Genomic DNA, 20,820 nt, shown 5'->3' on the forward strand with positions numbered 1-20,820 from the left:
CTTTAACCGGAGGGACGTGTTTATAATATAAGTTATTGCTAGGATTTAGCGGCCGTAGCTTTCGGTGTTTATATTTTAAATCGAGAAGAACGTTTGTAAGCTAAACCCTTGAGAGTTATATTTCAATACGGCATGGTTACTTTTTTAAGAAGAGAAGTGTTTCGCATACTATAGTTTATAATTATATTATACGTAATATAATAGTACGGCAGGTGATGTTTTCGAAGGAATATTCCGGTATAATAGAGTTTAAATAGTCTTGTTAGGGAAAACGATAAGTAAAGTTAAAGTTAAGCGCAAAGTAAGTTAAATTAATAAAGAAAAAAATCGAAAAGGAGAAGAGAAAAAGCCGAGGTATTTATAAAAGAATAAAGTGTATATATAATAAATATTAAGCCTTTTATTTTTAAAAGTTTAAGGCTATAGTTTATAATCGTTTTTTCGACGTTAAATTATTTACCGGCTATAAGCGCTTTAAATTAAAGGATAAAGTCTTTTAAAATAAAAACACGGGGGTTTAAAGATAAATATAAGTATAATTTTATAAGTTTATAATATTAATTTAAATTAAAGTTTAATGATTAAATATTAACGTTTATACGAAAAAAAGCGTTTAATATACCTAATTATTATAAGTCGAAACAACTCTTAGGTTAATAAATAGCCCTTTTTTCGAATATATCGAACTAGCTTAGCTTAAGGCCTCGATAGTTAATGCTGTTTTTATTCGTTTAAGACTCCGTAAAAAGAGCGGAGTAACGTTATCTTATAAAAATAGTTTTTTTATATCGTTATAACGGCTTATAGTAAGGTAAGCTTTTCTAAGCTTACCTATTAATATAGACTTAGTGATGTATAAAGGCTACTTATTAATAAATATATAAAATACCCTTATTCGAATCCTATATAAAATAGGCTATAATAAAATAAGTAATCTTAAGCCCGCCCGCTAATACGGCCTTTAAGGGGTACCGACGCTATTTATTAACGAGTATAAAAGGCTACGCTTAAATCTAGCTAAAATAAGCTATACTAGCCGTAATATCCGTATTAAGAGACGTATAAGCGAGTTTTAAAAAGACTTCGATAAATATTAAAGGCGTTAATTAATATACTATTATAACTATAACGATTAACCCCTAAATATAATAGGCTATAAAAAGCGGCCGCTCACCTTTTTTATTAGCTTCGTTAACTTTTAATCGTTAAATAAAGCGGGCTTATATAATATCGACGATTACGAGACTCCCCCGAATCTTAGTTTTCTTAGTATTTAAATTACCTGCGAATAGAAATTAGTAGCTTTAATTTATAAAGTAACCGGCTACTTTATTAATTACTCTTTAAAGGGTAATATTTAATAAATAATAAGCTCGAAAAAATAATTAAATAGGGGCTATAAGTATATATATTTAGGCTCTTCCTTTCGTTTTTTCTTCTCTTTATTTTTATCTCTACTTTTATATTACTTTTTTTCGAACTAGTACGATTTATAGATTCTATACTTATAAGGATAATAAACTTATTCTATAGTTCTCTTAATAATAACGAGAAGTCCGCCCTTAAATCTATACTCTAGCGTAATAATAAAGTCCTTATAATTTATATTCTTAAAGATAATTATATCCACCTTTTTATTAACGCTAACGTGGTTTACCACTACGCGACGTATATCACTTGGCGACGTACCTTTTTTACTTCTCGACCCTTTTATATAAATTAATTTAATTATAACGCTTGAAATTAATTAAAACTACTCGTTATTCGATTTTTCGTTTAATTTTATATCCTTTTTATATATTCGCGTATTATGATTTATTTCGCCGTAAATACTACAGCGTTTTTTATTAATCGCTCTCCGTTTTAACGAACCCTTATTTTTATTTTTATTGGGCGTTAAACGTTTATTTTTTATTTTTTTCGTTCTATAGTTATTAAAATTCTTTAATAATAAAGGCTTTTTTAAATTAGACTCGCGACTTTTTAGTTCTCCGGCGTTTAAAAAGTATTAAATTAGCCTCTTTTAATATATATATTTTATCGCGTATAAAGGTTATTTTATGGGCTATTTTGGTTATACTTTTCGTTATTTAGTCTACCGTATTTAAAATCGGCGTCGGAGAGCTTTTTTAATAGGTAGATACCCTTTTTTTAATATAAATAGAGTGCTTAGTTATTTATTAGAGGTTAGACGGCGTTTAAGGGTTATAAGTATTAGCCGTCCCTAAACGGAATAGGTTAAATATAGGCGTTTAGAGACGTATATTTAGTTTATTAATTACTTCGTTAAGGTTATAAGGTATTAAATTAAATACGTTGAATCTAGATTTAATATTAGCTTCCGTAAAAATAGTAAAATGCGCGGCTTTAAAAGCGATAAAGAACTCGAGCTTAATAATATAGTTTATAAAAGCTTTAATAAATAGCTCGATTTTTTTCGAATAAATACGTTTTAAAGGCGAATAAAGTACTATATCGAAAAAATAGAGCAAGTGCGATAAATAAAGAGGTATATTAATAATAATAATATCGTTATCTTAATAATATACCTCGAATTTAGCCGAAATATAACTTTCGTAGCCGTCGAGAATTAAAAGGCGGTAGCGACTTTTCGTTTACGATTTAATATATTTATTAAAGTGTTTAATTTAGTTTAAGCTTATTTCGTTATTAGTTTAATTATTAGAAATCGGTTTAATTATTTAGTTACCCGGTAAATCGGTTTCGCGGGATTAGTTTACGAGGTAATATTAATTTTAAACGATTAAAAACGGCGGAATGTATTAACCCTGCGAATTAATATATTTAATCGCCGTTATTTATTCCCGATTATTAAACTAAACCGATTTCGCTTTTTTACGCCGCTCGGCGCGTATTATAATAAGTATTAACCCGATTATGTTTATTATAAAGTCGGTCTCGTCGAAATTTTAGATATTTTCGTCGATAATCCCGTATTTCGCCTTTATATTCGCGATTAACGTAAACCAGGCAGAAATAATTTTAGAATTTTCCTAAAGAGCCTTTTAGTAATTATACCGACGATTTATTTTAATTTTCAGGTCCGGATTGCGGTCGATAAAGCGCTTAATTTAGTATTTGCTAACGCGGTCGCCGCCGCGCGACACGGTGAGGAGATTAGCTATATTTTCTATACCAGCGAAATCGGGAGGCATCCCTCGAATATTTAAATTAATTATATATTTGCGAAGTACCTCTTTTTTAATTAAATTTATTTTACGTTATTTCGGTTAAATTTCGCGTTTTAAAGTTCGGCCGTGGATTCGATAATATAAAATTAATTCGGGTATATTGTAAACTTTTACTGTTATTTTTTAACTTATTTAATTCGGTCCGTTTCGTATCGCTTAAATTATTAAAACTATCCGATCTTTTTAAGATTAATTAGGCATTATAATTATAGAGGTATTACGCGTTAAAATTTAATTATATTAAAATTGAATTAAAGTGCGTCGCTAAGTAATATGCGTCGCGTAGTGGTAAACCACGTTATATATATAATTAATTAAAATCTTATAAGTAATAAATCGTTATTCGACTTTAATTACTAGTTTAACGCCTCTTTTAACTTTATTAATTAATTTAATAAACTATTTAACTTTATTAACTAACTTAAAAACATAGAGATTTTACTTTCTAGTTTTATTAATTCCTCTTTTAAATTCTACGGCTTACCTTTTACTTTAATAATTAATCTATCGATTTCTTAAACCTTAATAATAATAGTAGTTTATATACTTTCGCGAATAAAGTAAACGGCGATAATATAACTTAAGAGGCTATTTTATTATTACTTTATAAAAAACTATTTAATTCGGGATTAAAAACGATTAGCTATTAAAAAAAGTTTAACGAGCTCGGAAAGAAAGGTATATATGCCTTAGAAACTCCGAGATAACCGCGAGGGCGTAAAAAGAAAAGAAAGCCTAGGCCGTTAGCAGCTCCTAGAAAACGAGTAAAGTTATCGAAATTTAATTTCTCTATCGAAGAAATTAAACAATAGTCTTAAGTATATAAGCCGGTTCCTCGCCGATATAATAAACCCGGCTAATAAAAAGATTTTAATAATAAAGTTATAAAAAAACACTTTTATATAAGCGAATTAAAAGTATTATTTAAAGTTCGTTTTAACGGTAATTATATACTAATATAAATATTTTAAAATAAATAAAAAAGATAGTTCCGGGGAGAAAGTATTAACGGTTATACTATAGTAATTAACCGCGGCATAATATTTATAACCGTTTTTAAAAAGCTTAAAAGTTTTATTAGCGATTTTATTAAAAATTAATTCTATTTAATATTTATAGGAAACTATTATTACTATTAAAAATCGAATATATCCTTATAGATCTCTCTAAATTCCTCTTTTTAATTTTTTTATATAGGAATCCGCTTCTAGCTAAGTATATCGCACTTAAAGCGGTTAAAGTTCTTCGAAATAGTATTATAATTTTTCTTAACTTCCTCTTTATTACTTAATAATAATACTTATTTACCTTAATTATATAAAAATTAAATATATACTACTACTTCTTATATAGTATAGTATTATTCCGGTATACTCCGGTAATAACTATTATTAATGCTTTTAACGCCGACGTATATAACGAACGCAGGCTATACTAAGGGATATAATATAACTTAACGACCGTAGCTATTAATAATATTACCCTAGGCTAGATTAAAGTACTGTCGAAAGATTAAAATTATTATTAACGAGATATAGTTAAACTTAAAGTATACCTTACATTAAAAAGTGGCCGCTTTATATTGAGATATAAAGTAATTATATACTTATATTTAACTAAGCCCCTTTTATTAATAGTATTAAATATAGTCGTGGCTTAAATAATTAATACCACGAAAGCTTAATATACTTAGAACTTATTTAACGTTTTTAACCTATCCCCGCATTAAATTTAAAAAAGTCGTACTAGAAATTAAAGGTAAATATTAACGAAAGAAAGATAAACGTTAATATATTAGATAATTATTAAATACGAATTATCTTTCGTTTAATAATCGTTTCCTATATAAACTAAATTAATAGCGTAGGCTTTCGAGTATTTATCGAAGGAAAAGTAAACGATAATACCCTTTTTACTTAATACGGTTATTATATATCCCCGTTTTAATATTTCGTGATATATTAAGATCGTATTTACTTCTTTTAGTATACCCTCCTTTTTTATTAATTAAACATAGTTACGTATAGCTTATATTACTACGTTTTAAAAGCTTACGATCTCGTTTATTAATTTTACGTAAACTTAAAGTAGATTAAGCGCTTCGTTTATTTTAAGCTCGTAGGTAACCCGGTTATTTATTCTTCGTAAAATCGCTGCGCATTAAACATTAAGATTAATATTTAATTTAATATTATTAAGCGCCCTTCTTTAAAAAATCGCCGATGGTTAATTATTATTTATATATAAATACTATTTACGTTATATTAATAAATTAAATATATTTAAAGCGATAAAGAAATATTAAAAAAAAGACGGGATATTTTAATAAGTTACTAAGCGTAATCGAGACTGTTCGGCTATTAATACCGACGAGTACTTAATTACCCTACGAATAATAGAAGAATTTTATTCGTTGCGTAATTATTTTATTTAAAACCTCGTAGTATTACGGTGGCACCGCTAATAACGACGATACTAGTAATGAAAGACTACTGTTTACCTATAGAAGAAGACTTATCGATAGTATAGCCTAGCCGTCGACGTCGACCTTATGTTTCCCTTCGCACTGCTCTTTCCCGCTAATAAGCACCGAAGCTATCACCTAGCCCGGCAGTGTTTCACCTTTATATCCTTCGAGGGATAAATCGCGGTAATAATTATTATTATTTATATAACCTTATTACCGGCTTACCTCTATGCGCTTTATTAAAAGGGCGATCGTTTATAAGTAATAGTGCGTTTTTAATTACCCGTAAGTCTTTTACCTCGAATATAGGCGAATATAGGCTTAGTATTTTTAAGCTAAGTACGTTAAGTATATTTACTTTAAAGCTTATAAGGTAGTATACGCCGGCGGCTAGGGGTTTTTTAAGCTTTACTTTATACGTTAAAACACTTATTTTTAATAAATAGCTTATAATAAAGTTTTATTTATATTAAAATTAAAAGCCGTTTTACTCTTAAAAGTCGATTTTAAGGCTTATAAATACGACTAAAAACCGATCCTTATTATATTTATCGATTTCGATTACTACGAACTTTAAAAGCTTAATTAAAACGTCCCCTTTAATCTTTATTCCGCGTACCTTAAAATCGTACGACTATTTAATGCCCTTTTAAAAGTAGCTATAAAATAAATATAAAGCTTTATATAAATATAGGATACCTTCCCCTTTAATTTCGTTTATATTAATTTACACTAGTTTTTAAGTAGTATTAAACACGGTGGCATTTCTTATTAAAATTAAATTAATAATAATATTAATTAAATGGCCACGTTTTTTACTAGGAGCGTAATAAAGCCCTTCGATTTTACCGAAGTTTATATCGATAAACTAAGTATTCGGTATAATTTTATTAAAGGTTAACATTATATTAATTAGTTAAATAATCCGGGGTAAACGTGTGTTCTCAGCTCGTATATATAAGAATATATGCGGTAGAAAAGAGGGCGTAAGAAAATGGGAAGAAGTATATAGGGGAGAGGATAAGAATATAATAAGTATTTATAATTTACGTATCCCCCTTGCCTAGGCGGCCTAATATAAGAGCGGCCTTAGAGGCTTAAAAACACCCGTGCTAACTTAGCGATAAAATAAATCTCTCGCACTATGGACCTCGAAAACCGTTAAGGGAACGTCCTAATAACTAGTAATAAGCTATCGACCCTTAATACTATCGGTAGAGGCGCAGCGTTATAGCCCTTAAGTAAGGCGACGGGGGAATTAAATATAAATAAGATACCGCTCTCGTATATACGGCCGCGGTACGGTTATTTATTAGAATAAAGCCGAACCTTAGCTTTATATAGCGGTAAACGGCTACCCTTATTTTATACTATTTAAAACGTTTCGATATAATATTTAAACTATTATTTCGATAATATAGTGATATTACTATAAAAATATTACCGTAAAATATTATTATAACGCGACTTTATTATCGATCGCCGTTTATTTTAATTAATAATATCGCGGTATATCCTTTAAGGGTTACTAATATTAATATTAGGATTATTAGTAATTTCGATTAGTCTTTTTTATAGTGAGCTTAGAAATAAGGCTATGCTACGATTTCTAAGCGTTTATTTAAATATAGAGGCTTATTATTTAACTTATTTAAAGTGTAATAATAAACGAGACCCCTCGAATATTTAAGCTTAGCTTATAAAACGTTTCGTGTTACGTTAAAAATTCTATGCTTTTATAATTAATATAAAGAAAGGGTATAAATATAATATAAAGGACGGTATAAATCGAAAGATACTTATTATTTTACGTATTATTAGTATTTAACCCTTTTTATATATAGCTTAGTTTTAACGATTATAAACGGTTCCGTGCTATATTTACTTTCGCCGTCCTTTTCTTTTAAAAGTATACGTCCCGCGGCCGTATAACGGCGTTAAAACTCCGGTAGCCCGCGTTAAGTTACGAAGTGTATCGGTAAGAATACGTATGAAAAACGCGTAATTAAATCGTAAGCGTTAACGAGTATATTATTTATAATCGTATTAAAAGCGGTAATTCGACGTATTAATTATCGTTAATATAAAAGTCGCCACCGCTATTTATTTTAAAACGTAGTCGACGTTTATAATTAATATTATTTAATCGTAATAGTTATATCTTAAACGTATATTATTTTACTAAGCTAATTACGTAATACTTCGTAATCGACGTATATCGCTTAATAGTTTAATATTACCGAGCCGTATAAATTTAATTAAAGGTGTAACTTATTATATAAGGGAAACTCCCTTTTCGCCGATATACGATAATAAAGATCGAAACTACGGTAATAATAACGAGGATTATCGTTACGTTAAGTATTTAGGTAAAGATTCGGGCTAAGCTATTAAACGGCGGAATCGTAACGTAAAAAAAATATAATAGCGAAAGGTTTTATAAGCGTAATTTTATTACGAGACGGTAATCGTTATTAAAGTAAAAAAACGGCGAGGTTAAGGCTATAACGAGCGGCGATAATTAAAGCTTATTAACTTCCACGAAACGTTAAACGAAAAAATATTTATTAAAGAAACCTTTTTCGCGTTATATATAAAACGGAAAGGATTATTAAACGTATAATAAAAATACTTTCCTATATAATAAAAACGGAGGAATAGTTTAAAACAATTAATCGTTAATTAAATAAAAACGCTACGACTCGAAATAAAAAAGTATAAAAGTTAAAAATCGCGGCCGGACGCGTTACGTAGCGTATTCTTCCGGGTAAGTACTTTTTCGAATAAATAGCTTCCTCGAATACCCTTTTAACGCGTACGCTCGGATAATATTAATTATTACTCGCTATAATCTAAGCTATTAAAAATCTAAGCCGTACTCTACGCGCCTTACCTCTTTAAGTTTACGGCACGCGCGGCGTAACTTAAACTAACTATAAAATAAAAAGTATAATAAGCGTAAGTAAACGTTTTTATTAAAGAGTTTAATTACTCGGAAAAAGTTAAAGCCTTTAAATCGAAGTAAGTCTATATAAACTAAGCTATTCGCGGTATATAAACTAAGCTTTCTTAATTAAATCTCCGAGAAACGATTTATTTAAAAGCTTACCCGTTACTCCCGTATTTACTTAAGCTTATAATAATTAAAATCTTGAATATTAATTTAAGCGAGGGCTATATATTTAATATTTAATATTATTAACTAACTCTTTTAATACTTCGTAATATAATTCTAATAGAATTTTATTTTACTACTTAATATAGCGATAATATAATTATAACGTTAATTACTTATTATTATAAGTTTTAATTATAGCTTATAATTAAGAGATACGGCTATACGTAATTTTCCGTTAATTAGTTATATTCGAATCCTTTTAACGAGTGTCTTTTATTTTAATTTATTAATTTCGTTATAAATTTATAAGTTATTAAATGTTTTTATTAAACTATTTATACTATTAAGTGTACGAGGATAATCTTTTATTAATATATTTTTATAACCGATAAGTGCTTAGCTTTATTATTATATTACTTTTTCGTACTTTCCTTAGTTACCGAGTATAATTATAAGGGTATTTACGCTGTCGAGTGTGTCGGGATGCTCGCGGCCTAACACCGTTTCCCTTAACGCTAGTGCTTACCGATATATCTCCTTCGCCTCCGCGTACTTCCCTTAGCTGTCGAGTACGAATACTAGGTTATTTATACTGTCGAGTGTATTAAAATACCCGCGGCTTAGCACCGTTTCCTTTAGTGTTAATATCTCCCGATGTATTTCCTTCGCCGCCGCGTATTTTTTAAATAAAATATAGTATTTTATAACGTTATATTATAACGACCTTAATATATCCTTTTCCTTACTTTCGTTTTTAAACCTTAATATCGATTACGCGTAAAGTAAGTATTAAGTTTATATATCTTAGTTTTCGTACGTTAATTATAAAAACACTTTAAAAAGCTATTATATAATTTCCGTAACTTATTAATTTTACTCTCCGTAGGTTTTTACCTAATTTCGTATAGTAAAACGTATAAACCGGTGCATATCGAACCGGTTAAGTGTACTACGATTTAAAATAAATACGTACGCCTTTAAAGTGTTAATAACCTCGTTTTTTTTTATCTCGTTCGCGCCCGCGGGTAATAAAAATACAGGGATATCTTTTTCCTCTAAATAACTAATAAACCGAAGATAAGCCGTAGCGAGCGGATTATCCCGTATAATTTATTTAAAAAAATAAGCTATATCGTAGCTATTAAGTTCCGGATTTTTTAATATCGATTTTAATCGTTAAAATTCTTACTAAGTATTATAATTATTGATTAGTCGTTAAATATATAATATTTTAAATATTTTATAATTATTACGTTTATTTAACGTATTATATAAATTAAAGCTTATTTAATCGTTAAAAGTAAATAAACGAGGTAGTTTAACAGCTCGATTATTTTTTAAGGTCGTGTAACGAACGCTATCTGGGTTCCAAAGGAAACCTAGTAAGACGTACTGGGGTTTTATGTTTGGCAATACGAGAGAGTATCTGAACGTGCGATAGAAGTCTACTTTTATCGATATAATGTGTAATAGCCGTAGGAATAAAGATAACTGAGGTGCGTAGACTTGAGGGTATTCATAATAGGGTCGTTAAGGCTGTTTACTTTACTAATGGGTTAGATTGATGCTTAGATTAATTACTGAAGTAGAGAGTGTTTATATGAAATATATAGGGAACGTCTATTGTTATATATCCAATCCCTCCTTTACTAATCGCGCCTGGTTAGCGATCACTACTAATTACGCTTAGTGTTACTTAGTGATTACTACTGATTATGCTTAGTGTTGCTTAGTGATTCCTCTTAAATTACTACCACGTGATCCTTTTATTTATCCATTCCTGTCTGCCTATTCCTGTCTATCCATTCTTGTTTATCCATTCCTGCTTGTCCATTCCTGCCTATCCTGGAGTAGCTGTATCGGGTGCTGCCTGTCGTCGTAGTGCTGGTTATCGTCGTAGCTTAGTCGTCGTAAGTCTTGCTAACTAGTGGGGTTGTAATGACTAGTGGAGCTTTACTGACTAGTAGAGTTCCGCTGACGGGTATAGCTTAGAGTTATGCTAGGTTTCTTATGCAGAGGTTCGGGGTATCGTAGGGCCGTGCCGTAAGGTGGGTCCTGGGCCGCATGGTTGGGCCAGGTCGTAACAGGTCGCTTATTTAGTTCAGCTATAAGCTTTAATATAGTAATTATATAGATTTAAGGTTATTTAATTAATTTAACTTAAATATACCTTGCCGAGCTTCGAAGTAAGCCGTTATTTAATAGTTCCGGGTCGTGAAAAAGATCGATCCCGCTCGATTAAAAAGTAGGTAAAATACTAATTACCCCTAAGTTAATAGTAATATATTATCCGCGTTATTAATAATAAAGATCTATAGCCTTACCTCGTTTTAATTTAAAGCCGCCTTTACGAGCGCCTTAACGTCCGCTTTATTATTTTTTATTCTTTTTACTTTTAAGGCTTAGCCGATCTCTCGGTAAGCGTTCTCGAATATAGTTATATTCACGGCTAGCACTTAAAAAACCGAATAATCGAGATGCGCTTAACGAATATAATATACCGCTTTAATAACGACTTACGTTTTTTTAATACCGCCGAGATTTTTAATAACCGTCCGTTAACACGCGTTTAATTAAATAATTAAAAGTAGCTTTTTTAAAAGCTAGTTTAAAATGTTTTTCCGGCCTATAAAGTTTTCGTTCCGGCTAAACGGGATAAAAAAATATAATTTCCGATGAGTTAAGAAATATTAAACTTTTTATTAAATATAGTTTTCTATATTTTACACTTTTAGCTTATAATTTTTAAGCTTATTTAAATCGCTTAATACGAGCGGTGAAATAATAAACAGTAGCTTTTTAATATAAACTACCGTTATTACGGTAACGTACGGTTATTACCGTTTATTTTTATACGCGTTTATATAATCGTAGATCTTACGCACCACGAAATAAGGAAAACTATTTATTAGCTTAGCGGCCTTTATTTTAAAGTATAAAACCTCTCTTAGCTCTTAATTATACCTGTCGCGCGTCGGCTTATTCTTTATTACTTAATTACCGGACGTAATTATACCGAAAAAGAGGACTGGGTCGGTCGTTACGCGCGCCTCCCTATTAAATATATTATTCGAGCGGCATTTAGCGTAGGTTATCTCGCTTATATGCGTTAAAAATATATCGTAGAGTATATTTTAACCTGGGCTCGACGACGCGAAGTTTAGTTAATATATAAACTTAAAGAGATACGAATAAATTTAAGTTTTACCCCGTAAATTATTAACGTAAAGCTTAATTAACGCGTATGAAAAATTCTTAAATAATACATTAAAATTACCCGTGCACGCGATACGACCGTCGGGCCCTGTCTTTTCGAAATTATATTAAACGACTTTATTATATTACCTAGCCGGTTAATTAATTATAACGTCGTCGAGCCGAATATTAAACTCGTTATTAAAGCGCGAAACGCCGCCGTTAATATTAATAAAAATATTAAAGCGTAATAATAAAAAGCTTTATTATATTTAATTAACGACCGTAACGGTTAAATTAATACCTATTTAATCGACGGGTAAATAAACAATTATAACGTTATAAACGCCGATGCGGCCGAAGGAGTAAAGGTTTAAATCGGTCGGGAGGGAGGGGAAAGAGGCGAATTCCTCGTTTATTATCTCGGCGGCGGCGGCTAGCTCGACGGGCAGGGCGTAAACTTAGCTAACGGTAAAGTCGCGGGAGGGAACGGATTTAGCTATAACGCGGCAGGGTCGGCGGCGATATACGAAGTAAGCGCTCGTGGATAAGCATCTGTATTTACAGATCCCGTTTACAGATCGTAACGCTAGGCTAGAGGAAGGTAAAACTAGTAGTTTATAAACCTACCGTTAAGGGGTCGGCTAATATACTTTTTATTCGAGGCTTTACACTATTTAACCCTTAATTAATAATATAAGCGCTAATTATTTTAAAAAGAGTTAAAATATAAAATAACTACGTAATTATCTCGAAAATATTTTATTCTTAGTTAAAATAATTTAATTATTAATTATTTAATACTTATTATACGTTAAAAGGCTTTATAATAATTAAGTAATTAATAAATAACTATAAGACTTTTATATAATACGTCGTATATACTTACTATTTTAATAGTAATTAACGTTAATTCTCTACGTATAGCGTAAACATATATATCCTTATAAACTATTATACTTCGTTATAATATTAATTATAATCTTTAAATACACGCGAATATACGTGAGTAAGCGCGTAAGCAATATCCTCTTTATTAAAACGGCATTAATAAATAAGGTAAAACTAACCCGCGAATTTAATATATATATTTAAAGAGTTCGCGCTAAATTTAAAGCTTTAAAGCACTTTATACACCGTAAAAGTAGGCTAAATAACGGTAAACGGCGAGTTTAAACACTATTATCTACCTATTTATAAGTAGCCTTAATAATATTAGTAAGCTATATTAAAATTACTAGTAGCTTTTTACTTTATTCACTTATTAATTCTCTTTTACTTACCGCATTATTAAGTTTAAGCTTAGTAATAGTAAATTATTTAACCACTTTTTATATTAACCTTAAATAATTCTTTAAAAAAAATATAATAGTATTTTTTTATATTTTAAGTTCTTAGTTATATTAGTTTTATATAACTTTACGTTAAACTTAATAGGTACCGGTATAAATACACCCTATTATAATCCTACCACGTTATATAATTAAGTTTAATTAAGCTTATAATTTCTTAGGTTATCGGATTAATTACCCCGTTATTTTTAATTAAATAAAAGTGTTAAAAATCTTTTTTAATACACTCGGTAATAAGAATATAACGGAGGATTCGCGATAAGCTCGCTCGCCCTTTAGAATTATTTTTAAATAAAGTGTTTAAAGTATAATTAAGAGTTAATTAAAATTATATTATTAACGATTCCTTTTTTTCTTAAATATTTATTAAACGTTATATTATAATTACGTTATAAAATCGGGGGCCGCGTTCGCGGTTTATTACGTTATTATTAAAGCTTTTAAACTAAAGCTAAGCGCTTTTATTCTATACGAAATTTTTTCTTCGGAACGTATTCGGGATTTTAAAACGAACTAAACGGGTTACCGCTTTTATACTCCTCGATTAAATAGCTATACTACGTTTCGGCTCCGTTTATAAAAACTACTTAATTTTTTTAACGGAAATACGTAAAGTAAGGGAAGAATTATTAAAAAATCACCGCTTTATATTTAATTTAATAATTATAAAAGCCGCTTATTTACGGAAACTCGTTAAAATAAATATAATATATACCCTTACCGAGTTTTATACCCCCACGACCCGGAGGGTAGTTTTCGGTGCTAGGCACGCACTTAACTAGCTAAGCCTTATTCTTATCCCTAGCGTTAATAGGTAAAATGAGGGAGCACTTTATACCGTGAAATAATTCGATATAATTATTTTAATATATTACATTTTCGATTTAAATATTATTTTATACCGTAAAGCGATACTTTAAGTATTAAAAGTGTAACGTAAATTAATTCCTTAATTTTTTTTACGATAATAAATATTCGTATTATATCTATTAAAAGTATAATATAAAAAAAACTATATTATAAAAAAAGCATTTATAATACTTTACGAAAAGCGCTTTTACTATTACGCTTTCTTCGACTACTTTAATAAACCGAGCCTCTATTTAGAATAATTCTATATTTTTATTACGGCCGTTAAAATATAGTTTAAAGATTTCAGTTAACGAAACGAAGCTATATTAATCCTTTTTTCCGGATCCTTTATTTAAAAAAATAATTTAAAGAGTTTCCTAATCTCCTTAACTATAGCGCCGCCCCGAATAGAGCTCGATTTACTAAAATATTACTAGGGCTATATTAAAACAGTAATAAATAAACCTTGGGCACGTAATTAATCCGCCTTATAAAAATACTCCTACCGGCGTTACTCGATAATTAAAAAAGCGAGTTTCGCTCGGATCCACTAAATTTTAAACGCAATCGATCTAGCTTTATCGCTATCCCACCCGTTAAAGCTTTATCCTACTTTAAAATAAAGTTTACGGAATATAATAAAGTTTCGGCGCTTTTCGAATACGTTATAATCTTTTATTATAGTATTAAGCGGTATATTCGGGTTTCTTTCTAAGGAAAAATTCTATATTACTTAAAATAAAGTTATATAATTTCCTATTTATTCTTTAAAATAGAAATAAGTTACGTTATCCCGGAAATACAGTAATTAATAGCTTTACTCGAACACTTTTATAAAATACGAAAGTAAATAATTTTATATAATAAAAATAAAAGTACTATTTATTATTTTAATAATTAATAAATAAAGAAAAACAAAACGAATACTATTAAATTAATAAGTTAACTTAAAAAGTAATGTTAAAGCTTATATTATTCTTTATTTAATCGCCCCCCTACGCCGACGCGTAATAAATATAACTATTAGTGAGTATCTTATGCTTTAATAATTAAAACAATGCGCTTTTAAATAGTTTAAAATTAATAATAAACTAACGGGATAATACAGCGACCTTAATATAACGTTTTCTAAGGCAGTTAAATCTTTTTTACGTGTTCGAACTTCGCTTGAGATAATAATTACTCTAAAGATTTAAACTCGTCTTTAAACGCCTTATTTAAAAGAGCTCGAGTAAAGAGTAATCGAGTAAGGCATAATATCCTGCTCGATATAATAGTTACCGTAAATATAAGCTTAGAGGAAAAGGTATTAGGTTAAAAATAAAAGATTAAAACGTAACGAATTACTTATATATATTTTTAATTTTTATAAATAATATTAATCGCTTACTTATTTTAGTTAATAATAATATACGCGATAAGCTTTATTTACGAACGGTTTTAAGAATTACGTACGAGTATAAATTTAATATTTTAATAAGGTATTTAAAGCGTGGTTTTATTATAAAACCTATTACACGCGAATATAAATATAGCCGTATAATAGGCTACGCGGTTATTTAAATTATAAGGGATATTAGAAGCACGATATTAAAGAGTATATAAATATAGAATAACGTTTTCGACGGTTATTTTTTTTTATAAATATTTACTCCCGTATTAAGTTTTTTAATTCGGGTAATATATTAGAGATCTATTAAAAATAAAGTAAAGTTAATAATTAAATAAGCTTATCGGTATAAATAACTGCGTACTTTAATAAACCGAGAACCTTTTAATACTGTCCGGGCTTCATTTTAATAATATAAAGCCCGTGTACTAACCTTTATTAAAAAGGCACGCGTTCGCTCTCTTATATATAAAAAAGCTTTCTACTGTTTATATATAAAAGAGCGGACGGGATCCCTAATATTTAGCAGGATATAGTCGTATGTGAAAAAATTAACCTATTTAATAGTCTATATACTAAAGCAGACAACCTAAATACAATTGCCAGATTCCCCATGTGGGATACCAGTTTAGGTGCGCCATCGTGATAACCAGTCCCAGACATTGGTAGAAATGGTCTTCGATCCGGACTGGAATTCGCACAAGTACATTAGACCGCACCGTGTATTTTTTGAGCTTTTCACCAAGCATTCTGCATAGGATGTAATACTCGGCTAATAGGGTGACATTCATGTTTTCTTCACCTGCGCCGTCCGTCCTTGTTGGTAGCCGTTGGGAGGCAGGCCATTCCTGTTTGGAACATTAACAGACGCAGCACATAGGGACTGCACTTTCAGTCCCCGTGGATGCCCACAAGCGACTTCAGACGAGTTGAAAGACCGCACCCGTATTACGCGCATAGAGTCATCTATCTAGCTAGATATCACCGAGGCTTCACAAAGCAGAGCGATGCAATTTTTGATATGTAGATCACAGAATGAAACGAACTCGTGATGGTGTAACGCGAGGCCGAGATTAACGAAGGATCCTACTTTCCCAAGTATGTTTGCTCTCCGAGCGTCCATACAGCCAAGAAGGCCGCCAGTTGACCGAGTAGCAACACCCATAGCAAAGGCGCTGCACGATCTGGACACTCAGTTCTATCTGGAGAGGAAAAGAGAGGAAAGGAAGAAATCTCGAGGCTCCAAGTCTGCTTTTGACGAGTGGCCGGCCAGAGCCCCATAAGCCGGACAGTCACGTGAGCCGCGAGCTAGGCGTTGGGCCACGAGCAGCAGCAGAGGACACTGGCATTGGAAAGAGAGAGCCTACTGAGAAATTGGGGACGTGCCATTGGCCAGCCAAAAGCCGAGGATGGGAAGCATGTGGGGCTGCCTTTAGTCTGGAGGTCGTCGTTTGATTGATCGTCCCGATGATGCAGGCTGTTGTCGCTCGCGATTGAATGTTCATTTGAAGATACCTGCTGCTCCAATTCACGACCTCGACTCGACTTCCGGCAGACATTGGAGGACCCGATACAACTACGAGCTACAGAAGCAGTTGAACCCACACACATCACAACACCATGAACGTATCACGAGTCGGCGTGCGGGCCCTGCAGCAGGGTAAGTGAACGAACGGCACTTGTGGATTCTCTTCGAGCTTCTTTGGATTTGGGCGAGATCTTGGGCGACGATATGGCGGCAGTGGATCTGAGGTCCAACGATAGCGTGGAGGCATTGCTTCTCGCTGGACTCTATCGCCTGCCGAGCCACCGACAGCACTGCTTCGCATACAAGACCGAACCAACGCTGACCCGTGCAAACAGGAGCCAAGCCCAATGTCTTCTTCTCCCAGAACCTCCCTCGCGTCGCCATCAACGCCATCCAGACCCGGTAAGCCGACTAGGACCCTCTCTCTCTCTTTCGCGTATCTTTGCGCGAGGGTTCCTGCTACCCCTCCTCCATCGACCAACAAACTAACCAGACAACTTGCGACGACGTACAGCCCCGCCTCGACGAACAAAATAACCGAAAACGACGCGCAATCCCTCCTCGCCGCCCAGCGCCGCCAACGGCCCATCTCCCCGCACCTGCAAGTCTACGACCCGACGCAGACCTGGTTCGGCGGCTCGATCTGGAACCGCATCACAGGCTCCGTCTTCAGCGGCGGCCTGTACATCTTCGGCGCCACGTACCTGGCCGCGCCCCTGCTCGGCTGGCACATCGAGTCGGCCTCGATCGCCGCCGCCTTCGGCTCCCTCCCGCTGGCCGTCAAGGGCTCCCTCAAGTTCCTCCTGGCCTGGCCCTTCGCCTTCCACAGCATCAACAGCATGCGTCACCTCACCTGGGACACGGCCAAGGGCTTCTCCAAGAAATCCGTCATGTCCGGCGGCTACGCCATTTTGGGCGCCAGTGTGGTCTCGGCTCTGGGTATGGTCCTCTTCTTCTAAAGAACGAAGGAAAGGAGGGATGGGGTTGTAGGGGAGGAGAAGGGGGAGGATGCAAGTTGACTAGGAGCCAGCCAGGGGTTACTCGGTCCTGGCATTTGTAGAATCAGCCTGCCATGGGGCGGCCATCTTCCATGAAAGGCCGAAGAAGATATCACGATGAACTTCCTTCCGGCCTGGAGACGTGGAGCTGGTGGTGGTCCAAGGAAGGACAGAATCGCTCGGAAGGCGTAGAAGGGGCGGTTGAGTGAGACGATAGGTGTTCCCGCATGATTAGATACATCATTGTGCCCAATGTACACTTTCATTTTCTTGCAAACTACCTAAGTATGACCTGAGCTTCGTGTGAAACCCCTCCCAAAGCGCAGCAGCTTCCCCACCGGCTAGTTAGACATCGCCGAGTATAGCACAGGCTGCATGATAAGCTGCTGGGGGATTTCTGGTCACCCGGAAGGTTCCCCCACGTCTACACGCATGTTCCAAATTTTCACGAGGGTAAACAAGCCCATTGATTGTTATTATCTTTTATTCAATTTTTGGCCAAGCCAAGTAGGCCACCTGCCGAGGGGGGACTGACTACTGGGCAGCCGGATTCCTCCCTGAGGTTTCATTCACCACGCGTCTGCCTCGACAAAGACCGCGTTATCCAGGCTTTGCTTCGCATCTGTTTTGGTGCTTTGCCAGCGAGCCAACTTCCGCTCATGCATATCATTCCCAAAGCAACCCGTTCATTCAGTTATGTGGTGTGGTGGGTAAACGCCAAAAACGCCTTATGTCCCTGATGCGCCTATGCCATTCCTAAGTACAAGCTGTCTTTCCTTCCCTCCGTTCTTCTGCTCTCTCCTCTCTTATCCTCCACTTTCTCTATCTCTCCCCCGTCATCATCTGACGCGTCCTGATGATTGGTATTGATACACCTTCAGCTTCAGTTGAACGACTTCGCATCCAGCACAGCCTGTATGAGCCTATGATCGCCCAAGACGGCCAGCCGGCTGCCGACCGCGTCGCCCAGGAAGTCCTTCACGCTCTGGATCTCGCGCTCGCTGCCAGCGCCGTTAACGCCGTTGGTCATGACCTGATCGGCATCCGGAACGAGGGTGCGGATCGCCTTGATAATAGCGCCGACGATGGCCTCGTACTCCAGCCGGGAGTTCTCGTTGCCCTCCTTTAGCTTCTGCAGCATGTTGGTATCGAAGTCCTTCATGTTGGGCAACAGCAGAACGCGCACGCCCTCGGGCCCGCTCACGGCCGAGACGCCCAGGATGCTGCCGTACCAGACCGCCGACGGCACGTTGGGGTCCAGGAACTGCTTCAGACATGTGCGCGTCGTCTTGGGTCGCAGCATCTTGTTAGAGCGCGCGAACTTACGCACGATCAATCCCGCCAGGCTCGCCGCCAACTCGCGCAGTTGGTACTGCTCCTTTAGCGCGTCGGTGCCGTTTTCTGATCCCAGCCTGCGGCCCATAAGGCAGGTGAGGACCGGGATGATGAGAGAGTTTGCATAAGGGTCGAGATGGAGCTCTGGGTTGTTCACGAGAGCACTGGTCGCCGCGAGTACCTGGCGGAGGATGAACGCGTCGTCCAAGTGGTTGGTGATCTCGTTGGAGAAGAATGTGACAAAGTAAGGGATCAGCTGATGGATACCAGGTGAAGAAGATATGGAACCAAGCGCAGCTTCACGAAGACGCTCGACTTCTGGGTCTGGGTCGTCGTTCAAGATAGCATTTTGCACCTTTTCGAAGTACAGAATCAGCTCTTGACTGAGATGGTGTTTGACAGCCGGACGGAAGTTGGCCGACTGAGCTCCGGCAAGGGCAGGGAGCGCAGGGTTCGCGCCAGGACCCTTGGGCAGCATGTCTTGCGAACGCGCCTCCGAGGTGCTGGGGTTTTGTGCGATGGAAGGTTGCACGCCTTCGATGGCGAGCCAATGGGCGGTGAAGGTCATGTCTCTGGGGACCTTGGGCAGCGGCGCGTTGATGAGCTTCTCGAAATCGACCTCTTCGTCCTCGATGTAGAACAGCGGCTGGCCGGGGCCGAGGCTCGCTTCGCCGTACTTGAGCGGCCGAGTGGAATCGTATCCGTACAAGGGCTCGACGTCAAGGACGCGTAGCGCTTGCGAAATATCCTGGACCGTCATGTTGGTGCGCTTGGCCGCGCGCATGAATCGCAATGCCTCGACGATGACTTGGCCGATGCGGTACTCGACGTCTTGCGACAAGACACGAAGGGCCTCGTCACCCAGGGCGCCAATGCCTACCGACTCGGCAACATCCTTCACGTTCTCGGGGTTCCACAGAAGGCGCGGCTCGTTTGGCTTGTGTGCGGCATCTTGGGGAGCCGATGTGCGGGCCGCTGCGGTAGACGCCATCGTGGACCTTCGATCCCCTCGAGAAGTTTCCCGGTTGATCAAGTTGCGATTCGGATTGTATCGGTGGGTACGAACTATTTTTACTTGTGTGGCAGCGAGTTTGGAGGAGGTTCTAAGTGGTACGACGGCTTGGTAGGAGAGTCGACTTGTATGGGTGGATGTTTGAAGCGAGTGTCAATCGGTTAATGCGCTTTGGAGAGGCAAACAGGTCGCACGTCGCACATCCTCGAGGGACGGTTTGCGACTTCCAAACGGAAACGACGAAAGGCAAGAGGTAAACGAGAGCTGCCCCGAGATTTCTTTCGGCGCAGAACGGAATCAAGGTTGACCGTTCGATGATGTAAATGATGCGCCTGAACTGTCCAGAGGAGACAGTCGACGA

General features: G+C 35.3%; 2 protein-coding genes across 2 annotated transcripts; one reads left to right on the forward strand and one right to left on the reverse strand.

Moving 5' to 3' along the window:
* Positions 1-17,206: 17,206 nt before the first annotated feature.
* PG986_002113 (succinate dehydrogenase cytochrome b subunit) lies at positions 17,207-18,073 on the forward strand (the record flags this gene model as incomplete). The annotated part of the gene is made up of 3 exons (XM_066838335.1): positions 17,207-17,246; positions 17,450-17,516; positions 17,629-18,073. The coding sequence occupies 3 exons, from the start codon at positions 17,207-17,209 to the stop codon at positions 18,071-18,073; spliced, it is 552 nt and encodes a 183-aa protein (XP_066707228.1).
* Positions 18,074-18,995: 922 nt separating this feature from the next.
* Positions 18,996-20,438, reverse strand: PG986_002114 (uncharacterized protein; the record flags this gene model as incomplete). Its single annotated transcript, XM_066838336.1, has 1 exon — positions 18,996-20,438. One exon carries the CDS (start codon positions 20,436-20,438, stop codon positions 18,996-18,998), a length of 1,443 nt encoding a protein of 480 aa, XP_066707229.1.
* Positions 20,439-20,820: the final 382 nt, after the last annotated feature.

This window comes from Apiospora aurea (assembly GCF_038362705.1).
Source record: "Apiospora aurea strain CBS 24483 chromosome Unknown utg000001l_segment0_segment0, whole genome shotgun sequence".
In the NCBI taxonomy this organism is placed as follows: domain Eukaryota; kingdom Fungi; phylum Ascomycota; class Sordariomycetes; order Amphisphaeriales; family Apiosporaceae; genus Apiospora; species Apiospora aurea.